Source organism: Myotis daubentonii, chromosome 9 (genome assembly GCF_963259705.1).
Source record: "Myotis daubentonii chromosome 9, mMyoDau2.1, whole genome shotgun sequence".
Classification (NCBI taxonomy): domain Eukaryota; kingdom Metazoa; phylum Chordata; class Mammalia; order Chiroptera; family Vespertilionidae; genus Myotis; species Myotis daubentonii.
Window position 1 is genome coordinate 26,130,466 of NC_081848.1, and position 24,114 is coordinate 26,154,579.

Genomic DNA, 24,114 nt, shown 5'->3' on the forward strand with positions numbered 1-24,114 from the left:
AGACCACATCAGCTTTAGAAATGCTTTTAAACTTAAAATTTGTTTTAGGGTATTTACATACGAAACATATTTTATCAGCCAGGGTCCCGTCAGAAAACAGATGGTACACTCAAACTGGGTAATTGAGAGAAGCATTGAACAAATAGGCTGTTTACAAAGGTGTGGGCAGGGCATAGAAAAAAGTAATCATAATTAAAAAACAGATGCTGTGCTCCAGAGTTGATAACAGTAGGGAGCTCTTTCTACCCATCAATGGGGGGGGGGGGGGGCAGCCAGTCCACAGTAACCAGTGTGGAATGAGTCAAAGGGAGAAATAACCTGAACGAACTCTCTTTCATTCTCCATGTTCCCACCAGCAGAACCAACAGATGTCAGGGAGCAAAGGAGCCCACCGGCTGATGAGCTCAGGCTCCTTCCTGGACACGAAGCAGAAAGGAGGGTGGAGAGTGAGTCTCGAGTGGCAAAAGGGAGAAAGCTAGCACAGATACTAAACACAACCATAAAGCTGTAGTTATTGTTGGAATGGTCTGCACACAAAAGGAGTCGTTAGTTTTACAGTGCTTAATGACTGTGAGAAACTTATTACAGGTGTCTGTTTGAACCAAAGTGCTCATTAGACCTAAGTCTCTGCTGATTCTATCAAAACATTCGCAATAAAGAAAGCATTCTAGGCTCACAGAAGCTGGGGAAGTGCTGTCTAGAACCTCAATATAAAGAAAGGTCAATGTGAGTGCATGTTTTTCCTTTTAAAATACCAGATGTGTAAAAATAAGAACACAACTGTCCCTACCTTATGGGACAATTGAATGAGACCATCTGTATAAAGCATTTGCACAGAACTTGTCACAGTTAACCACTGCCGCCATCGCCACCAGCACCATCACCTGCAGCTGCATTCTGGCCTCTCAGACAGACTGGGAAACTTCCTGGCCTGGAAGGCCCAGGCATTACACCTGTAGCTGTATGTGTCTCTAGTGGTTGGCCCAGGGCCTTACACATAGGTAGCACCCAATTAATTTTAAGTTTATAAAGACCATAAGAGAGTTGTCAGAGGCTATGTCAGGCTGTACTATTATTCAGTAAGTATTCATTCCTCTTCCCTCCCTCCCTCTATAGAAATATTCTTCACTGCCCCACCTCAACGCTGAGCTTAACCCTAAGGACCTGCTCTGGCTAATAGGATGTGAGCCCGTTCTGAGCAGAGGCTTTAAGAGGCACTGCAGGTTTCAGCAGCCCTGTCGCATGTCTGACCTCCCCTTTGAGAACATCACATCCTAGATAGCTGGGCTCTCCTTCGGCCTGCATCCTGCAATGGGAAGACATGTGGAACATACACTCAATCCACAGCCTGCAACAGGGCTGCTTCAACTGTTCCCCAGGCTCCGGAGCAAGGGAAAAAAGTCTGTGTCGATAAGCCACTGAATTTTGTGACTGGTTGTTATGCAGCCATCATGATACAGAAAAATGTGACCAGTGGATGTTTATAAAGGTTATTACAGCATGCTGGAGTGGAAAGAGAGTGACTAAAATGACATTTGGTGCCCATTTCTGGAGTTCCAATCCCAGCTCAGATAACGCCCAGGTGATGACCTTAACTGGGCAAGCATCATTAAACTTGACCTTGCTGAACTACTATGACAATTATAAACAGTGTCCATAAAGCACCTAGCACAGTGCCTGGCATATAATAGATACTTGATAAATGAAAAAAAATAATGTAATTAGCAATAATGGATGGCAAAAATATCTTCCCAATTATAAATGATTAATGTCCTAAACTAGAAATTATTTATCTTAATTAAGCATTTATTTAATCTTAAGTAAATAAAAATGGTGAAATCATTGCTTAAGTTTACAGCTTGCAAAAGAATCTAGTGGAAAATAACAGTTTAAAATAGATAATGTGTGCTTTCTAAGCCATCTAAAACCTAAACATTAAAGAATATGAATTCCTGTTGTGTCAAAGAATAAGAATGCATTCTTAGTGAAGGAAACAATGATTACATTCAGTCTTCCAGACTAGTAATTTAAATTGTGATCAAATCCACTGTGGATGGGCCCCACAGTTAATCCATTTATTGTGAACATTATTAAACATTTATTAAATGCCTGTGAGTGGTAAAGAACTGCAAAGGTATGGTTTTGTTCACTGAGTTCCAGAAACGTGGAGAACATAAAATTACTAAATGGATCAACTAATCCCAGCACATGCAGTTTCACAAAACAGGAGCATGCAATTACTGAGGCACAGAAATAGATTTTTGATCCATTGGGAAGGCATTCAGGAAACTATCATTGCTAATAAATGATAGAAGATTTATCTGGATTGTAACACTCAACTAATAAGGAAATTTATCTAAAATATGAACTCAATTCCCTGCCTTTCAAAAGAATAAGGAAAAAGACTCTACAGGAAAGATATAACCTGGTAGACACTCTCTGAAGAGGCCAAGTAAATTTAGGGTAGTGTTTCCGAACCACACGCAAAGGGAATGCCTGGAGTGCCTGAATGAAGAATCCTGGGCTCCTAGCCCAGACCTACTGAATCGGCATCTTTGGGACTTGGCCCTGGGAATCTGCATTGTTAACAAACTCTGTAGCTGATTCATGTGCACTCCTAAATTTGAGAACCACTAGACAATGTGAGCTATTAAGTAACCTTTGGCAGCTGACTTAAAGGTTCTTGAAAGACAAAAATCCAAACAAGTTTAGGCCATTCTATGCCCAAGGGTCAAATGGAGACAACGGAGTCTGAACTACAGTCTCAGTAACAGCTGCAGGGCTAAATAGCTGTTCACGCTGCCAGCAGCTCAAGCCATGATTTTTAACACTGGGAAACCAAGAGCTTATGGATCATTCAACAGAAGTGCAAACCCAACAGCACCATGGTGATGACGTCTCTCTTGTTGGGCGTACATTTGCCAAACTTCTTAACCCTAGCATCTCCCTAACACAAGTCCAGGCAATCATTCCTCATCAACGTCTTGGGCTCAGCTATTAAAATCTATAAGAGGTGAGAGGGGAAGAAGTAAGATGATTAAGAATATTATTATATGGAAATTCTAACCTTCATTAAAAACTTCAACATCGGGCCCCAACTTTTTTTTCTATCATATAGAGAAAAGCATAGTTTTACTTTCGAAGAGAAGGAAGCAAAATGAAAAGTGGAAAAGGACAATGCCACTATAGTTTTAAATATTAAAAATCCTCTGGGGAAGTAAGTCAGAAACATATGTAATGAATGCCCCCAAAAGAGCACTGTATTAGGAGAGATCCATCTACGTCCTCTTGTGGGCATGTGAGCAGACATGACTCCCGTAGCTTCTCTTTAACCCAAAGGAGTGAATGTTTCCAAGAACGAGCTTTTAAGTCACACAGCAATGTCAAAATGTACATGGCACTATTATCATCCATGGCAAAGCGCACTGTATGTACTTTAGGATCTAACAGAACAAATGCAGAGCAGTGCGGTGATTTCTCAAGAGAGGTAAAGGACCTCAAACTTCTGAAGTCAAGAATTATAAGGGAAGCTATATCATCAGAGGAAATGATACACACATTTTTCTGAAATAACACCCAAGATGAGAACAAAATAACATGGTACAAACAGAGGAAATCTAGGCCACTTTCAACAAACTGTTCCTGTTCTTCCCTGCATCGGGCTACACCAAGATGAAACTTCCTAATAAAACAGCTCAGTGTGGCTTAATGTAGTCATCTAGCCAGCAGTAGTTAATGATTCAGTCCAACGCCTTCCTGCTGACCCAACTGCCCACATCCACCTGGGTCCTAAAGGTAAGCTTCTCTAACAGGAAAGCCACACAAACAATGGGATTCTAAGGGAGATAGAAAGGTGATTAATGACCTGTGTCATCAGCCAATGAGCCCAGGGTTTAAGGACTTTAAAATCTGTTCAACACTTTATTGTCTTACAGATTTTAGATCAATACCAAATTCAAATATATGTAGGAACATGCAAGGAAGTCCATATCGGCTCTAGATGGCAGACAGCATAATATACTGCAGCACTCAGAGCTAAGTTTGAAACCTGACTCGGGTTATATACCTTCTCTGAATGTCAGTTCAGGAGTTCATTATTAGTTCTACTCATGGGGCTATTGGGAGAAATAAATAAGACACGATTATAAAGCCCTTCAAACATTTTACTGCCCACTGTAAGTATTCAAAGAAATCATTATTAGTAGTAGTAATAAAGTATTAGCACAGAGTAGACACTCAATAAAGATTACTTCCCAGCCTTGCTCATTTTGTATGTCAAAGGTGAAAATATATTCCAAAAAATATAGCAAGTTATATATAATAAAATAGAGTAGGTGGCTGAATCAGAACCCAATTTTCTTGACATTTACCTTTTCCTTTATTATGGCTATGAAGACAGATTTTATCATTTAACACCGCCCATAATCAGAGCCCAGGTATACACAAAAATTACAGTTTAAATTTGTGAGGGTACACATTTGTAATTCCTATCCAATATTTCATAGATTGTATCAAATCCTTTTTCTGGTGTGATTGATGTACAGTTAGTATCCCTATAATGGACCTTCCCACTCCCTGTTTTAATTATCATCAACATTACTGGGAACAAAGCGCCCTGTGAGTGTTGTTGAAAATGATTTAATATAGACACGTATGTCCTGAAGACTGTAAAATGCTAATATTACCACTTACACAAGAATAAAGAAGACACAGCCCCTGTTTTGAGATGTCTTCAATCCAAAGTAGACTAGAAAAATGCACAGTGCTAATCAAGGAACATATACATATATGTACATGCCCAGGCGCATGTACACTTAAAGGACACATAATAAGAATAACAAAAAATAGAAAAAAATATACATATCTGTATTATGATGGACGGTAATTAAATAGGTAGGGGGCAATAATAATATTGGGTAAATTCTGCCCCATATTCTAAAATATAAAAAAATAATTCTTAAAAAAAATCTTAAAATAAATTTATTTACTAAATAAAATCTACAACACACCTGCTCTCATCTATCACGAAAACATCTGTAAAAGCAGGTCTCTATATGTTAATGGAGCATATACGGTGCAAATGCTGTTGTTCAAGGGGCCAGATGTGCCCTTGAAACACGAAGACCAAGCTACTGATATCACTTCAGCAAAGCATTACTGTAAAGGGAAAGATTAGTACACAAGAGCCATTTGAAAATCTATTTCACACTTCTAATGTAAAGCCAATTCAAATGTAATTTTCTTTGTCAAGGCCCTTAATTTAGTGAAAGTCAAAAGTGCAATCAACAAAGGTGAATATTACTTATGCTTATCAAGAGATAATCTAGAAACAGTGCTAAATAAGAACAAAAAACAAGGACATCTCCACTGAAAGAATGACCATCACTATATAAGCAGGTCTTTTAAATCAACGTATTCTAAGAAAAAGCTTTTACTGTGTCACCTCCACACCAAATACAACCTCATTTGTCATTCTATTGTAGTGTGTGAGAATATCCATTTACTATTCCATTTTGACGATTTGTGAGAGGCCAAACTTACACTTCTGACACAAAATATGAAACTTACCACTCTCGTCATCTATATTGAACCTTCCAAGACCACTGCCATCCCTGATGGAGTACTGGATCTCTCCATCCCTCCCAGAGTCCTCATCTCGGGCAGTCACCTGCAGCACACTTGTTCCAATACGCGAGTTTTCTTTTACAGATCCAACCACAGCAAAGTCTGGGAAATAGGGGGTATGGAGGTTTTCATTGACATCCACCACTTCCACCTCAACAAAGGAAACCGATGACAGAGAGACAGGCCGCCCTTTGTCTTTAGCCCGAACCGTGAGATTGTAGAACTGCTGCTTTTCATAATCCAGCTCTTTGCTCAAGCGAATGGCACCACTTGCTTTATCGATTTCAAATCTCCCGTTATAGTCATTGACCAAAGAATAGCGCACTTGACCCCCCAGTCCAAGATCTGGATCGTGGGTCTCCAGCCAAGCGATGACAGTGCCCACGGGGAGATCTTCAAGAACCTTCACGCTATAGCAGCTGGGTATGAAGGCTGGGGAGCAGTCATTGACATCATCCAAAAACACCTTAAGAGTGACAACTGAAAAGAGCTGTTGGCCACTTTCCGCCTTGTCTCTGGCTTCTATTTTTAGTGAGTAGTTTGCTTTGGATTCCCGGTCTAATTGATCAGCTACATAAACGATTCCAGTTGAGCTGTTGATGGCAAATTGCTGTGTGTCTGTCAAGACTGAGTAAGTGACTTCACCATTAGAGCCCAGGTCTTTGTCTCTGGCTTCCACTTGTATAATCTCAGTGCCAATACTTGAACTTTCAAGAATGTTAACTGTGTAACTGTCTTGAAGAAAAATTGGGCTATTGTCATTAGCATCCTCCACATTGATGGTCAGCAACCTCCATGAAGATTTCTGTGGATTTCCTAAGTCATAGATGGTGATATTAAGGAGATAGAGGTCGGTGTGCTCTCGATCCATGGGCATAAGGACTTTAAGTTGCCCAGTCTCCATATCAATATTAAAGCAACTATCCGTATTGCCATCAGATATTGTAAATAGCACCTTTCCATTGAAGCCAGAGTCGGCATCATAGGCTTTAATCTTCAGGATGTTAGCACCAACTGGCAGATTCTCCTTCACAGCCACATCAGAGGGAAATGACTTGTCAAAATGTGGTCCTTGCCTATTAATTGAATAAAAATCAAGAAATCCATCCTCCAGATTCAGTTTCCCATTTGCTTTTGCCTTAATGAGCAGTTTCTCTGCCAGCTTTTGAGCCACACGAGTTTCTCTGCAACTGAAGCTCTTTGAAGACACCTTCCCGTGTAGGACAGAAATGTTTACAGACATGGGATCCGCAAAATTCTCTCCATCGGTCGCTGTAATCCTGAGGGCAAACTGACCATTTTTAATGCCAGAATTCATCAGTGACTTTTTAAGCTGTAAAACACCAGAGTCGGGGTTTAAATAAAAGAAACCAAGTTCATTTCCAGAGATGATTTTGTACTTTACAAGTTCAAGTTCATCAATATCGATGGCTGAGACAGCTGTGATGTGACCCCCAACTGGGAAATCATATGAAAGAACTCCCTGGCAAGCCACTTTCTCAAAGAGAGGGGTGTTGTCATTGACGTTTCCTATTTGAATAGTCACATTTACTTCACTTTCATGGCGATATGGGGAACCCCAGTCAGAGGCTCTGACAATGAACCTGTAAGTTTCTGGAGAGGATTCAAAATCCAGCTCCTCCGTTGTGCTAATAACCCCTGTAAACTGGTTAATGGCAAACGGCAACATATTCAGGCTGGCGATACTGTAGGTGATGTACCCATTTTCTCCTTTATCCTTATCAGAAGCTGAAACCATCAGGACGCTCGCTCCCACTGGAACACTTTCATTCACAAAAGCATCATACAGTGGCTGCTGAAATTCTGGGGTGTGGTCGTTCGCGTCTTCTATGCCGACGGTGACTTGTGCTTTTAAATCCCCTTCCTTGTTGGTCACCGCCAGTTTATAAACCTCCTTCTTAATGGTATTCAGCGGCTGTGCTGTGACAATGAGACCTGACCGAGGATTAATTTTAAAGTACTGTGCATCCTCCCCGGGTGACAATTTGTATTCCACATCCAGCGGTTCGGGACTTAATTTTACTATAGCAACCACAACACCAGGAGGGGAAAATTCACTAATGCTCACATCATACATTTCTTTTTCAAATCTAACTGGGACTGTGTCTCTCCTGGGGTTTGCAATGTGGACTATCTTGACGGCAGAGGATTTCTGCGGCGAACCCTTGTCTTTGGCTTGAAGAGTGAGATTGTAGCCATAGGGAAAGCTCGCCCAGTCAACCTGTTTTCTCTCCTTAATCTTATATTCATGTATCCACTTTCCTTCCTTAGTCAGGAAGAACTGATCTAAAGGATCTCCAGCCACAATGGAAACAGACTCAATCTCTCCATTGGCCCCCTCATCTAGGTCATCGACGGTCACCACTGCATATGTCGGCTCTTTGTCCAGCGAGAAAGGAACATGAGTGACTACATGGAGAGTTGGGGCGTGTTCATTTATCCGTTCAATGTGAACATAAAGCTTTGCAGTACTGCTCACTCCGTTGTTTCCATAGAGTTTCATCCCTCGGTCCACAGCCAAAATTTCCAGATCATACCTGTTCTTTTCATCATAATTCAATCGTCCGCTTAAAGAGATGACACCACTCGTGGGGTGAACGGAAAAGAGATCAACTTTGTTTTTAAAGTAGTAGTAGAACTCCCCGTTGGAACCGATATCCGCATCTGTTGCTGTCACCTGGGCGACACTAGTCCTTAGAGGTGTGCTTTCTGCTATTGTAACAGAGTATGTGGTGGGTGAAAACAAAGGTCTCAGATCATTCATATCTAAAACCTGGATATTCACTTTGGTCCATGCTTCCAAATCCTCCCCTCTGACAGAACCTTTAATTATCAATAAATAATTGTCCTGAATCTCCCTATTCAATATGGCCGAATTCCCACCTTTAGTTCTTATTCTGAGAAAACAGAAATCTGCAATGATGACTTCTTCTGCTTTGAAAAAGCCTTCCTCGTCTCCAGATACTATTCTGTATTTGATATCCCAGGACAGATCAATTAAGGTGATGCCCATTCTGCTCTGACTGTTGATGTAGGTCCTGGCTGCCGAGTTCTCATACACTGTAGCATTGTAAACAGAATGTGTGAAGTGGAAGCGCAGGGGCCCGGTCCCCGGCAGCCCCTGGGAGACGGTGGCCAAGAGCTTGAGAAGCAGGAGGACGAGGCAAGAAGGAGGAGGCCGTGTACCCACACAGTATCCCATCGTTATATCCATCACATCATACTTCCATCCTGGGGGGGGGGGGGGAAGAGAGAGAGAAAAATAAGTTAACTTAGAGGAAAGTGGGAGAAGGCCTAGGAAATAACTGTTATGAAACAGCGCTATTAATACTATTATTATAAAATCTTTTTACCATAATGAAAATGAACATATCATAGAAATGTACACTTGAAACTGATAGTATCCTATTAACCAATGTCCCCCCAATAAATTTAACTTAAAAACTCTTTTTACTAAAACATAAACGCAATTTTAAAAAAGTAGAAACCTTTCTACTACACAATGACAAGGAATTCAAAATCACCAGGATTTAATCTCAACTGGTTGATTTTTTAAAAATTGACGCATACACTACTGATGGAATAATTCCTTTGTGAAAGATTTCTTGCATTCTGAAGGGTGATTTAGAAATATATGCTGGAAGAATTAAAAATTGCATTTAGCTTTGACTTGGAATTATCTTCTAAGCATTTATCCTAGGGAAATAATTATACAAGTATACATTTACTTATAGCTCAATTTAAAATACAAAAAAATTGAAAAGATACTAATTGCTTATCAATAGAGAATCAAATAATTTGGGCGTATTCATAAAGTGAAATACTATGCAGCCAGTAAAAATAATTTTTAATAAAAAGACATGTATTTTCAAATGTAATAAGACATAATGCTAAGAAAGAAACAAGATCATAAAATAGTATTGAGGTATAATTCTATTATTAAACATCTAATGTACAGCTATATTTTTATATTTAGAAAGGATGATCTGTGTAGTGTGATTTATGCTCATTTTTAACGTTTCTTCAATTAATATTACTCATTGATGGTTACATAATTACTTCATAATTACTGTATTTTAAAGAAATGCATCCAAGACATTATCATCTTTTGCCGTGCTGACTTTTAAAATGATCAAGGTTTATGCATAATCCAACACAATGAGAATGAACAAAACATCACATAACAAACAAAGCAGAGAGAACCACCCCTAAGAAGTTGCACCACCTAAGTGATATCCATGAGCGGACTGTGCTACTCAGAACAAGAACGGTAAGATTTTGTGCAAAAAAAATAAATAAAAATAAAACCTACAAAAACGAAAGAATTGTAAGAAATTTATTTTCTTAAGAGTAATTCAAGGAATAATGTCCAATTATTTTTATCAGTCTATTCAATTGCCACAGTCACAACAGTTCTATGAATATGCAGATTAAAAGATAAAAATATTTTCCAATTTTGAGCTCTGTCAAGTATTTAAAACAGAAGGTGGAGAGAAATGGGCTCTTTAACAAGAAACAGCTATTCTATTTGCACCCTGATGGCTTCGATTTTTAGAATCCCCTCGTTTATGGTTCTTCCACTAGGGGACATGCTGCATGACCTCACATTCCCTTTCTCCTCTATGGGGAATGTGGGGAAAATCAGGCATGGGAAATTAAATGTTTTGCACATTAAATGGGAAATTAAATATTTTGCACACTGTGAGTTGGGCATTGTGTCAGGAATTTCCCCACTTTGTTATATTAATCCTTATAACAACCCTAAGCTACTACCAAACTCTGTTAGAAAACTGAAAGAGAAGTTAACCTATTGGGTTGGACTACTGTCCCAATCAGCAGAGGTCTCGGTCTTCCCGTGGTAAGTCACAAAGGGGGATCTCAGACCCTTGTCTTTGTTATTGTAAAAGCCATGTGTTGTTTTTTCCCCCATCGCACCATCTTTCTCTCTAAATTATTTGCAAGAAGAATGAAATAATTAAAGCCCCCTAAAAGCATGTATATCATCATTTAATTCTATTAAACTAGGAAACATGTATCATTGATGGGAAAGCATAAAACCCACCCACCTTTTTTCTATTTGGTTATCTCCTTTCTGGTTTTAAACTAGTTCTGATTACTGGCTGTAAGCTGAAAATTACCCTACCAAATTTTAACACTTAAAAATATTATAAATTATTTTGTAGTTTGTAGTAGTCTCCCCTTACCCAAGGGGGATACTTCCCAAGACTTCCCAGCAAATGCCTAAAACCACAAATAGTACCGAACCCTATATATACATATATATAATGTTTTTCCTACACATACATGATTTTTCAGTTAAAGAAAGCACTTTATGGCTTGTCTTTGGCATATCCCAATTTCTAGGATCACCCCTCTAACACTTTGGAGCCATTATTAAATAAAATAAGGGTTACCTGAACACTGAGCTACCATGGCAGTGGCTTAGTTCATCAAGATGGTGGCTACTACGTCACCACCAGGCCTGAGCGTAAAGGGCGTAGACACGCTGGACAAAGAGATGATTCACGTCCAGGGCAGAATGGCAAGAGGTTTCGTCACGCTACTCAGAATAGTGCCCGATTTTAAACTTGTACATTGTTTATTTCTGGAATTTTCCATTTAATATTTTTGAACTGAGGCAGACTGTGGGTAACTCAAACCTTGGAAAGTGAAACCATGGATGAGAGGGGAACAACTGTATAAAACGCTTTCACATCCTGGATTGGCAGGGCACGGGTTATTATACCCTTTCTATAGATGAGCCCAGCAAACCTCATTTTCCTGGTAGCAGAGGCCAGTGTCCAGGCCCTCTCCACACCGAACAAGGCGCGCTCTCTCTCTATTTTTCCGCCAAATTCTGCTCTTCAGGAGACTCTCATAAAGCACAATTCCAGACATGCATTGCTTGGTTCCAGCTGGGAGTGAAATATGCCTTGCCATTCTCCTCTGCTTTAATAGCTAGGAAACACTGAGTAGGCAGGTAGAAAGAGTACAGCTTAATATATGGATTTCAGAAGCAGAATAGACAGTAAAAATGAAAAGCAGAAATATAGGATACCTTTTTATAATGGGAAGCTAATTTCACATGCAACGCCTCTGCTGTCTGTCCTTAGGAAACGCCTCAGGTGCTTAGTGTGGGAAGCAGTAGCTTGGAGGCAGTAGGTTCAAATGGGACCAGCGCAACCGGAGGTGCCTCGCTATGGAGCACACAGTGAGACATGGAAGCGAGAGAGCCCTGTTTATGGATCAGGGATGTGAACCAGAAGAGGCTTTAATAATACTTCCTATGCCTCAACAGACTCTTATTTCATCATCTGAGAATGCTCCAGGATAGGGAGGTATTTTGGGGTTCACGATGAATATAATAGAATGAGACATGGCTCTCATAAGGGAATGACCAAAGGCCATGCATACTCTCTCCAAGTAGAAAGCGGAGGTCACGTCTAGCATCCCCAGGGAAATACCAATACAGTTTCTGCCTCATTTCCCACTCACTGCCGGTGGGAGCAGTTTTGTTGACACTTTCCTCAAAGAGTCTGGACTCTGTGGTCATCAGGGAAGAAGACAGCTCCAGGGGCAAATTCAGTTCAACTGAACTTGTTTTCAGTCTGTCCACTCCCCCCCCCCCCCGGCCATTACCACCCTAAACCCAGACTAAAGGAAACCTGAAGGGAGGAGCAGCAATTGTAGCTCATCCTATTCCCAGCACCCAGCACAGCAGATGCCATGTAGGAGGAACACATACTGGTTTGCTGAACAAAGCATTCAGATCCAGGTTTACCCGGAGGCCCAGAAGCCTTTACTATATTCAGTTTCCAGATCCCCCCAAAATAAGCACATCTCACTTCAGGAAACAGAACCAAGAAAGTATTCAGACTCTAAAGAGCCTTAAAGACTGGCTGGTCCAATCTCCTGAGTTCACAGATGAGGAAACTGAGGCCCATAGAGATGAAGTGATTTCCCTAATACTAGGTCTCAGATCTCCCAGGTACAGAGCTGGTGCCACACTGAAACGTGTGTTAATTGAATTACTTTTTCTTTGAGTTACTTAACAATTTGAGAAATGTGGTTTTATCATCATTTGGCAGTGATCATCATTTTCTGACACCTTATTACTCTCCCTGGTCCTACTCTCCCCTCTAAGTAGTTAACTGTTTCTAAGTAAACATTTAAGTGCCCAAAGGGGACAGTTACTTTTACAAACCCTTCTGGTGAATCCTGCAAAGCACAGAATGCTGTCATAATATGAAAAAAAATCATTCAATTTAACTCTTCCAAGGTTGGTATGTTGCATGCTAAGTCGTTTTGTTTTGTTTTTTCCCCAGCAAGATACACTGCTGGAAATTCTTTTCTTATAAAGCAGAATCAGTTATCTTAAATGCAAATAGAAATGACTCCAAACCAACCGGTCATGGAATAGTATTATTGTGTACTGAAATTTGGGTTTAACACCAAAAACTGAGCAGGACTAAACTTTTGGACTCAGTTCTTAAAACTAAAACATCTAAACAATCATACGTTTTTTACTTCCTTATTTTGGGGAGGGGGGGGGGAAAGTAGAAAAGAAAAAGCCCTATCTGGCACAAATTAATTTAAAAGCCTTGTAAGTTTTTTTCATTGGTTTAGAAAATTAGTGAGTGCTAGAAATTAAGAATTCCATAAAATTTTCAAAGTTAATACTAGCACTGCTTTTTCTGCACTGAAACCAACATGATGGTTACAGTGTTGTGGATGTTCTACATATTGATTTATTCTATTGCTCCTGGGTTATTTTAAAGAAAGCACTTAGTTCCCAACCTCAGAGCCTATTTTCTATGACTTAGTAACATAATCAATATTTTTTTGATAAAATCTCCAAAGAGCTCTTCAAGCCATCAATCAAACTTGGAGACATTTATTTTTCGGAGGCAGTCCGACGGGCCTCCCCACCCTGCCCTGCCCACTTGGAGTGGATCTGAGCATGGGACTCAGAAGGGCAGGGCAATTTTCCTCTCCAGAGGTGAAGAAATAGCAGAGACCTCAGGAGCAGGGACCAATCCTCACCAAGGCCACCACTCTGGCATGCACTGACCCAGCAGGGTGCCTCTGCTTGCTTTGGTAACCCAGTGAAGCTGTTTTCTGCCATCATTAAACTAGCCTCCTTCAGTAGCTGAAATTCCTGAAGAGTAAAAGAGGCATCTTAAGAAAACATCCTATTTTCACTCCATCCCTTCCTAGCTTATATATTTTGAAAGGACAGACATGGTACTGAGGAAATGTTCGGTTAGGCCGCACCATAAAGAAAAAAGTCAATATACGAAGGCCGTAGTTTTGCAAGACATCCTTCATGAAGATGGCGTGTGTTAGAATAGCAAATGGAAATCAGCTGCCGCTCAGGTGAGTCCTCCACCTACACACAGGCTGTGTGTGCAGCGGGGTCCGGAATACAAGCTGTGATGCCTGACCGCCTGGGTTTGAACCCCAGCTCTGCCGTTTACTTGTGTAACCTTGGGTACATTATGTAACCTCTCTGTGCCTCAGCTGCCTCTTCTATCAAATGAGAAAAATCGCTCCTACCAACCAGGATTCGAGTTAATAAAAATGAAGCACTTAAAACAGTTCCTGGCAAGTGGTATGTATACAACTGCTAGCTATTAAGTTAAACATGGAACTAAGACAAAATCTGTGGGCCACACGATGGGGAAGGAAATTTACAAGCTACTCTGACATTTTCTTTTCCACATCAAAGGTAAAGGAGAGGATGTATTTTCTTTACTAAAGGCAACGGCTTACTATATTATACCCCAAAGTTAGAGAACCCTGACTCAAATCCAGGCTTTGTCGCTTTCTGGTTGGGTGACCTTCGGGTAATACTTAAGGCTTTTTAAATCTCAGTTTCCTTATCTTTAAAATGGTGACTATAAGAATTCCCACTGCCAGATAAGAGGGTTGGAATCGTGACGGGCACACAGTACTGGTACATGTTCCACAAATATTATATGGCATTTCATTATGAAGGTGTTCAGAAGAAGGGATGCAATATGGAAAGCAGGTTGAACAAATGGGTTAAGGATCAAGGGTCAAGAACGAGACGATCCACAGGGTAGCCATCCCCCTTCCCCAGGCCCCATGCCATGGGTCAGGGTCAGCGCCAGGGAGGCATCTGTACATGGTGACACGGGCCAAGGGCTACTGCCACAGCTCTGCAACCTATTCCAACTCCCACATGTACACTTTCAAAGTTAGGAAACTATCGCTGCATTAGGAGCTCCTCTGCAGATCTGCATTTAATTCCAGGGGAGTTCCAGGAGCATTTCTATTGCAATGATGAGTCCCAGAACAGTCAGATACTGCTAAGCCTGATCTCCCAGAGCAGCTTGCTCCGATGCTGCTCAAATTACCATCCTCATGACACTGCTTTATGTTCTGGGCCCTTGCTCCTGAAATCAGTTATGCACTGCCTATATGACACTCAAGGGAATCAAGTTTTACTCTCTGGCTGATGCTAATGGCCGCCTGAAAAGAAGGAAAAATGTTTACTGTGTCGTTTTTCTTAATACAAACCATTGTAGCTTGAGCGTGTACAGGATAATATACTAGGCACTTGGGTCACAAATAATTCATGTCGTGCCATTACTCAGCTAGTACCAGAGCCACGTAAACTAATTGAGTTTTACAGTCAAAAGGATCATAAAATTGTCTAACCCAACACTCTAGTTTTAAAGTGAAGGAAACAGATTGAGAGAGGTTAAGTGATTTGGACAAAGTCACATAGCTTGCTAGTAAAAAAGCTAGAGTTGGCCCTCAGATCTCTACTGTGATTTTGACTCATAGTGCTATTGCCTCCTGTAAGAATATAGGTCTAGCCCAGGCCGGTGTGCTAGGTGGTTAGAGCATCAGCCTGCATACCAAAGAATCATAGGTTCCATTCCCAATCAAGGGCATGTACCTGGGTTGCAAGTTTCATCTCGTCTTGGTCAGGGTTCATGCAGGAGGCAACCAATTGATGGGTCTCTCTCACATTGATGTTTCTCTCTCTTCCCACCCCTCCTGCCTCCCTCCCTTCCACTCTCTCTAAATATCAGGAAAAAAATATCCTAGGGTGAGGATTAACAACAAAAAATGAATATAGTTCTACTGTTCCACTGTCCACAAGTTTTACTCATCTTCTAAGATTAAAAATGCCACCTATTCTATGAAACAATCCCCGAGATTCTCCATCCAAGTGTGAACTCCACTTCTAACGCTGTGATTCTCAAACGTTCCCAAGAATCAGAGTCATGGTGGGCTTCACATTGCTGGGCTCCACCCCACAGTTTCTAGATCTGATGGTCTGGGATGGGGTCAAGAATTTACAATTGCGACAAGTCCCCAAGGGATGCTGGTGCTGGAACGACCATCCTCAGAACCCTGGCTCAAAGCTTTTTCTGGCTTTTGCCTACATGTACCTCTCTGATAGCACGTCCTTCTTTGTATTGAAGTTCATTATGTGTGCCTTTAAATTACATATTGGGTAGTAAGCCCCCTTATTTCTTCTTACAGTACCCTTGAAAGGCCAAAACTCCATCAATTTTTATTGAGTAAAACTTGCCTAATCAGCATACACCTGAATTCCACAACACGCTTTAGGAAGAAGATGAAAGTGAGTCTCAGACAAATCAGGAATTATAAGTGAAAAACTTAGAGACCCTCAGGAAATAGTCAACCATTTCCTTTAACACATGATTTGCCAGTTCCATGACACATTATTTTATGAGACGTGAATAGGTCTACAACTAAAATAGCAACATTTTAGGAAACACTGGTTAAACAAACATAAACAGGTTACATAATTTGTAATTTCTTGGAGACTTTAGTATGCTTCAAAATAAATGTTCCCCATTTCCTATCCTTAGTCATCGCTGATCATTTACCCTACTTTGGTATCTCCTTATGAAAGCACAGTCTATATTTATTGTCTATTTCCACTAATAGTGGTACCTAGGACTGGTACCTAGGACTCAGGAAACACTTGTTCCACATACAAACACGCTAAGTAAACCGTGATTCCAAGGGATATAATATGCACAATTTCTAAAACCTATTTGTTCATTAATCTCTCTTCCCACTCCTCACACCCCCAGCATACATAGCCACTTGCAGGGGAAGACAGCATATTTTGTGAAATACAGTTGGGAAATACTGTGCCTTAGACAGTTCACACAGTTGCCTGGAAAGCTTTGGATGTGAATGTCATCTAGGATTCTTGAGACTAGTTCATTATTCTTCCTCCTACACTATATCACAGGGTATAAATTCTCATTTCAACTAAGCTGAGAGTTATTCATGAAGAAATTGCTTCAATACTTGTCATATAAACACATCTCCATGCCCCAACTGAAGAATGAGATGACTGCTCCATAGTTTGCAGTGCTATTTTCTCCTCACATAAAAACAAAAACAAAAAAAGCAAAGAACTGGCATGGTTCTATGTGCTACAAAGACTGGCATGAGAGGAAGAAACTTAATGTTGACTAATCATCCATACAGCCTCATAGTTTTTTCATCTATTTTTATATAGTCAAGGCCAAAATCAGGGGGCCAAGTCAACCATACTCTGAGATGCAAAACCTAAAGCCAAGTTCAGATTTCACTCTTCTCTGGAAAATTCAGCTTATCTCCTAGAGTCCCAAGTCTAAGCAGGTTTTTCGAAGCAAGAAAAGCATTTCATTTACAAGGATATGGTATCACCTCTTGTCACTCCGAAGGAGGAAAAAGAATTCCAACCAGCCAAGTGTACCTTTACGCAACGCCCCTCCCCTCCCCTCCCCCGTTTTCATGGTAATAACACTGTAAATTCTAACTTTGTCCAGTGGTGCAGATCTTTTGTTGTTCAAAAGTGGTCTCTCAGGAGAAAAGTCAGTCAGCATGAAGCAAGTGTAATTCAAGGAGGTCCTGAGAAAAATGGGAGAGCCAGCCACACAGGGGCAGTGATATGAATGCCCTCCTTTTCTTTCTCCCCAGGTGCTAGACATATTTCCATACAACACTGGTTAATGTCAAGTATCATTTCATCAGCAAATGCTTTGAATTCAGGGCTAATTCAACCAGGGGCTATCAGAAGGAAAGATTAGCATGTTGTTCAAGCCTTTTAAAAATCACTTCTCTCTCTGGAGGAACAAATTCATCTTGAGGTGAGAAAAAAAAATTATATGGAGAGGACATAATTTGCTCTTATGCTTGGCTGAGAAAATATTCCAAAGAAATGCATGATTTCAGTTTTTCTCTGGTGGCCTCCCTGAAAGAAACCAAAGGGTAAACACACTAGTATTCACTTATGCTCAAGATTTAAAAAGCAAAACAAGAAAAACCATTTCCAAGTAATTATTTACTGTGACATAACTTCCTGAAAAAGGTTAAAAAAAAAAAAAGAAGAACCCGAATAGTTTCAAATAGAACCAATGTCTTTAATGGTGTTCATTCCAATACGTAGGGGCACAATACGGTTGAGGGGGACAGTGCTCTCGAGCTTTCTGCTTGCTGCACTCGGACAGAATTCACATTTACTGCTGGGTTAGGTCCCTGCGCTCTATCCGGTTTCCAAAATTTAACATCCTTTGAGCCATGGTGACTGTCATTCTCCTTTATAAAGGAGCCTCCTTCAAGAAAAGGAGTATTCTGCATGGTAAAATCAGAGATCAGGAAAGCAGAATAGTGGAGCTTCCCACAGCGCACCCCTTTCCTGCAGTGATAAGCAATGGCAATGTTAGGGCAAGAGGAAAGAGAGCATCCATGGGAGGGCTCAGGGGGACACAGAGCTCTAGGACCTAACGGAGATCAAGAACATAGCATGTTTACCTTTTCTGAAAGAACTAAACCACCAAAGAAAAATGTGAGAAATAAGAAAACATCCTAAAGGTTGTAGAGGACTTCTGGGAGAATAGGATTCAACCCCAATTTTTTCCCAGGTAACTCCTGGGACCAGGTCTTACTGTGGATAAAGCAGACCACTGGTTCCATAGAGCAGTTCTGGCACTGCCTATCTCTTTAACCAAATGCTACCCTAGAGTGTGAGACAGCAGCACTGAGCCTGCACATGTTAGGTGCCCAGTCTAGAATTGCTGAGTATATCTAATGAGGAAGGAGTTACACACTCAACACAACAGAGTAATACCCCATGTTCACCTCATGAAAGTTGGAGCACTGATAAATGCCGATGGGGAAAAAAGAATACTTATGCAAGAAAAAAAGAAATGGCCTTCACCAGTTTGGTTCAGTGGATAGAGCGTCAGCCTGCGGACTGAAGGGTCCCAGGTTTGATACCAGTCAAGTGGTGCATTGGTTGCGGGCAGTTTGGGTGTGTGCAGGAGGGGGTGTGCAGGAGGTGGCTAATCGATGTTTCTCTCTCATCTATGTTTCTCACTTCTCTATTCCTCTCCCATCCTCTCTGTAAAAAATCAATAATACACACACACGCACGCGCGCACACACACACATATATGTATATGATGAATCTGTATAAAAAAAGAAGAAAGAAATGGTATGTCAGGAAATCGGCGAGATTCTACTAGGTGCCTCAGTCAACAATCATAATGAACTCTGAAAGGAGAAGAGATGACAAAACAGCTTACATGTGGAAGATGAATATATTATGGAGAAAGCTTAAACTTATAACATAGAAGGAGACAAAGATTATTTGGGAATAGGAAAGATAAAAGTTGCCAGGATTTAAAACAGCTTGCATGTGGGTCAAGAAATGCTGCCTAAAAGTTTGCTGATAATCCAGAAAACCTGTCAGTCACCTCCCCTGGCATTGCCATCATGACAACTGTGTCTGAGCAAACAAGGCAAAAATGCAAATTTGGTTCCTTCAGCTCTCCCGTACTCCCCATTAAGATGATTTATTATAGATGGATGGGTTTATGCCCACTTGCCTGGGTTAGTACTCAGGTCTAATGAGACCAGGTCACAGGTTCTGTGTCCACATGGGACCACCCACACAGTCTTCCTAAGGCGAGGTCAATGAGGACATGTGAGCTCCAGCCACACTCCATCTCAACTAAAATGCTCAAGGCTACAGAACCATCCGTCAGTGGGGTCCTCGTGTTCACCTAAGGCAGCATATCTTCTTAGAGGGGCAAGACATTTTTAAACATTACTGTAGACACAAGCTGAAGGAACTGTCAAAGAACCTACCAAGCAAGTATTAACAATTTTTAACATAAACAACCTTAGCCTAACATACTAGGTCCAGGACAGGGTTACTATCCAAAAGCCACCAGAAATGGACTAGGAGTGAGAACACTCAGCGCCTCAGTGATGACCTGACAAGAGTTCTGCCCTCAGAGGCGTTGCCACACACAGTGAAGGCGAAAGGCCAAGGGCAGATCCTGTCTTTGGAGAGTGATTATTAAGCACACCTGGGCAGGACTGGTCGATGTTTCTCTCTCATCATTGAGCTCACTCTCAGTGATGGCGAACCTTTTGAGCTCGGCGTGTCAGCGTTTTGAAAAACCCTAACTGAACTCTGGTGCCGTGTCGCATATAGAAATTTTTTGATATTTGCAACCACAGTAAAACAAAGACTTATATTTTTGATATTTATTTTATATATTTAAATGCCATTTAACAAAGAAAAATCAACCAAAAAAATGAGTTCGCATGTCACCTCTGACACGCATGTCATAGGTTCGCCATCACTGCTCTAGGAGATGGGAATCCCACTGCATCTCTGTGAATACTACGGTACATGGCAACTCTGGAGGAATTAGGGCCCCAGTGGTAGTTGCTTAATGAAGTGGCTCCCTGGGACTCACCCTCACCCTCCTTCTTGGGACCCTGGCTGGCATCATTTTTGAAACTGAAAGCCAGAAGTGAGAAAACACTTAAATGCAGTAGGTTCAAAAATCAAATGAATGTATGAGAGTTCAATGAGTACATACCCCAGGCTTTGGAGAAAGAAGAAATCAAATTCACACTCTGATGAAAAAAATGAGGGTGCCACTAAGAGCCAAGTGCTGGCCCTTTGTGTAAAAGAGGACAGTACCCTACAGCCTCCACCCCTGACCAGCCGGATGCATCACCCTCACCCTCTCCATAGCATTCCTGCTACAACCAGCCAGTCACTTACCTAAAACCTGAGCAAATCCTCCTCCTGCTGAAACACTTCAAAACCTTCCCTATGCTTTCAGGTTAAGAGAGACCCAAATTGCCAACACGGCTGAGACAGTCCGGCCAAATTTGGCCCTGACTTCTTTTCTAGACTCATCTCTAACCACTCTGAGTTCCAGCCACAGTGGTCTTTTCTTCTTTCTGGTTCTTGGCAGATCACCTCCTGCTGCAGGTGCTTTGCATAGGCTGCTGCCCTTGAATTCAACTCTCTTCTCCTTCCTGATTCCCCATCACAGAAACACACCACCATTCTCTGATCCCCGAGACAACCTGCGGCCCCTCATTATGTGTCCTCAGAAAACCCAGAGTACTTCCTTCATGACATTAATTACCATTTTAGTGATATTTCAGTAAGACTCTTTGATTGGTGTATGTTATCCCAACTTGACTGCAAATTATATGAAGGAAGATACTGTCTCCATTGGCCACCATTGCTGCCCATTACTAAACACACTGCTTGGCACATCATAAGTGCTCAGTAAATATTTGCTGTTGGATAAAACACAAATGACTTATAAAACCTCACGAAAATATAGGATTAGAGTAGTGGTTCAACAAGAGACGATTTTGTCCCCAGATGGCATTTGGCAGTGCCTACAGGCATTGTTCAATGTCACAATGAGAGAAGGGCTACTGGGATCTAGTGGGTACAGGCCAGTGATGCTGCTGAGTGTCCTCCCAGGCACAGTACAGCCTCTGAAACAAAGCCTTACCCTATGTAAAATGTCAATAATGTTGAGGTCACACTGGCGTAGAGGAAATAGGGCAATTATATTGAGAAGGATAGATCCAAGTATACAGAAAGAACACAGAATTCCCAAGAACAGTCCATCGTGGATACACTGCATGGAACTCTTCCAGGGCCACTGAGATTTCCTAAGGATCATGCCTCATGGAGATCAGCTCTGGATCCCTGGTGCAAAGAACTGGGCTCCCCTCCTCTGGACTTCTACTCTCAGAGTATAAACCTGGCTGGACACAGAGAATGCAGGCACTGTCACCTCTCAGGGGTAGAACCGTTTGGCCTGGCTTCTCCAGGAAGAATTCACGAGTGGCAAGGCCATCAGTCACCCTGACAGCCAGGATCTCCATTTGCTCCCAAGGACTGATGTTCACCAGTTCTGCATCAACCTGACTGGGATCGCACTCTTTACAGAAGCTATTACTCTGCCAACAAATTCAAGACCCTGAAAGATTGATATTTCTAGGTCAATGGAGGGCCACCTCTCTGAAAGTTTACATCATTTTCTCTGCATGACAAAGATCACAGCCTCCTAAGCATTTAAGTGGCCCCACTTGTCCATGGTTTTGAGGAATCATTTTACTCTGCAGCGTGGTATACAAAACAGGACTACCAAACCATGCCCTGGATTGAGAGACCAGGCACAACTCCTCCCACAATCCTACCTCAAGCTACAAGAACAGAAACAGATTTTCAAACACTCTTTAATAGCAACAGCTGCCGGAAAGTAAATGGGTGGTTACTCTGACAAGACTTAAACCAAGGACACTCATTACAGGTTGTTAAATTGAGTTTTCTTCTAGTCCACCCCTGAGTACATGTAGTTAAAAACCAAGTACTATACACTTTGCCACTAATTATGTACTACAAATAAATAGTTTACACAAGCATATGTAAACTGTGAAGGGGGAGAGCAGCACTTCTGAGCATCCCCAGCAGATGTTTAGGGACAGCTGTAGAGGGAAGCTGATGAGAATTTAGATGAAATTTATTTTAAAGTCCCACTGGAGAGAGAGAAGGTTTGTTTAACCTTTACCACACCATTCCACGTAGGTGGCTCAGATCTGAATTTTCCTTTAGAACAGATTTCTATTGTTGTGTTTAACAGGACTCTCTGACTCTCTCTCTCTCTCTCTCTCTCTCTCTCTCTCTCTCTCTCTCTCCCTCTCTCTCCCTCTCTCTCCCTCTCTCTCCCTCTCTCTCTCAACATGTTAAGCACCCACTCAGTCACTGGTGACTGACATTATACTTTCCATCCAAAAGACAAAACAGGCTGGGCACTTAACGTGTTAAAATTAAAGAAAAAGCCTTAGTGATTTGACCATGATGGGCAAATTTCATTAAACCATTACAAATGTAAGCCCAGAAGCTTGCTTTTCCATGTCCATGTCTCAGCGGTAAATGCTAACAGACAAGAGTAAATATTACTAATAAAGAATTTAGCAAGAGCAAAGTCTATATACCAAGTAGCTAATGTTCTGAGCGTCAAGAATCCACTAGGTTACACAACTGTTTTCAAGAACTTTTATCTTCCACATCAAAAAGAAAGATGTTAGTTCTCAACCTCACCTGTGTAACAATACCATCCTGCCAATACTTATGTGTTTTTAGGAGAAAGAAAAAAATGGTTTGATTGGTGAAAAGTTACTGATTAAACATTTTTAACCAGAATTTTGACAGCAGCAATCCTTTGCCTCGCATACCTATATTCTTCAAAATCAACTAGGTATTCATAAATGTTAGCTGACTTGGGGAATAACAGTTAACACAGAATGAGCACTGGCCACATTGCCTGACCTTGTGCATTGCTCTGTTGTATAAGATAACTGAAGGTTGGTGATTCCGGAATTAGGGAGGTTAAGGGGAAGAACTTTCTGAGGATTTTAGTTCAGCATCTTTGCCCTGGAGTTGACATGATGGTGCCAGAAATTCAGCAGTCGTCACACAGGCTTGCTGATGGCAGGGCCAGGATGAGAACCAAAACTCCAGACTAAAAACACACAGTTATACTGCTAGTATCTTTTAAAATAATATTCTGAAAGTACAAAGAGAATATTTATTGACCATCTTCTCACAGAATCTCAGATGAAAGCCATAGACTTCATGACCCAACCTCTCCCACTCTTGAATTTAACATGTCATAAGAGATAGTCAAAAACCATTATTTGATAGTTTAAGATTACCTGGTTTTGCAATCAAATAGTTACTGGTTATTTGATTTTTTCTTAAAATCAGTTCTGTGCTAGAGCATTATAATGCTGATCTTTCCACTAAGTAAAAGTTAAATAGATGAATACATTATTTGTGTAATTTTGCCCTTCACAGTTCATATACAGATTATATAAAATATATGCCCAAATGATTCAACACATAGCAATCTACTTTTGAAACACTGGACTTTACTGTGTCTATCTGATTAGGGGATTGTGGGGGATTTGGGAATGACCTTTATGCTCTAGATCAGCGGCCCCTTTGAAATGAACAAAACTAAAAAAAAAAAAAAAAGACCGTACCCTTTTATGTAATGATGTTTACTTTGAATTTATATTAGTTCACACAAACACTCCATCCATGCTTTTGTTCTGGCCCTCCGGTCC

The 24,114-nt window shown here is 41.1% G+C and overlaps 1 protein-coding gene across 1 annotated transcript in view; it reads right to left on the reverse strand.

Annotated features, from left to right (window-relative positions):
- FAT3 (FAT atypical cadherin 3) overlaps positions 1 to 8,869 on the reverse strand; it is a 520,423-nt gene extending 511,554 nt beyond the window's left edge. Inside the window, exon 1 of the mRNA XM_059708164.1 lies at positions 5,569 to 8,869. Coding sequence (XP_059564147.1) covers positions 5,569 to 8,860 — 3,292 coding nt within the window. The 5' untranslated portion in view covers positions 8,861 to 8,869. The remainder of the gene's footprint in view (positions 1 to 5,568) is intronic.
- Positions 8,870 to 24,114: the final 15,245 nt, after the last annotated feature.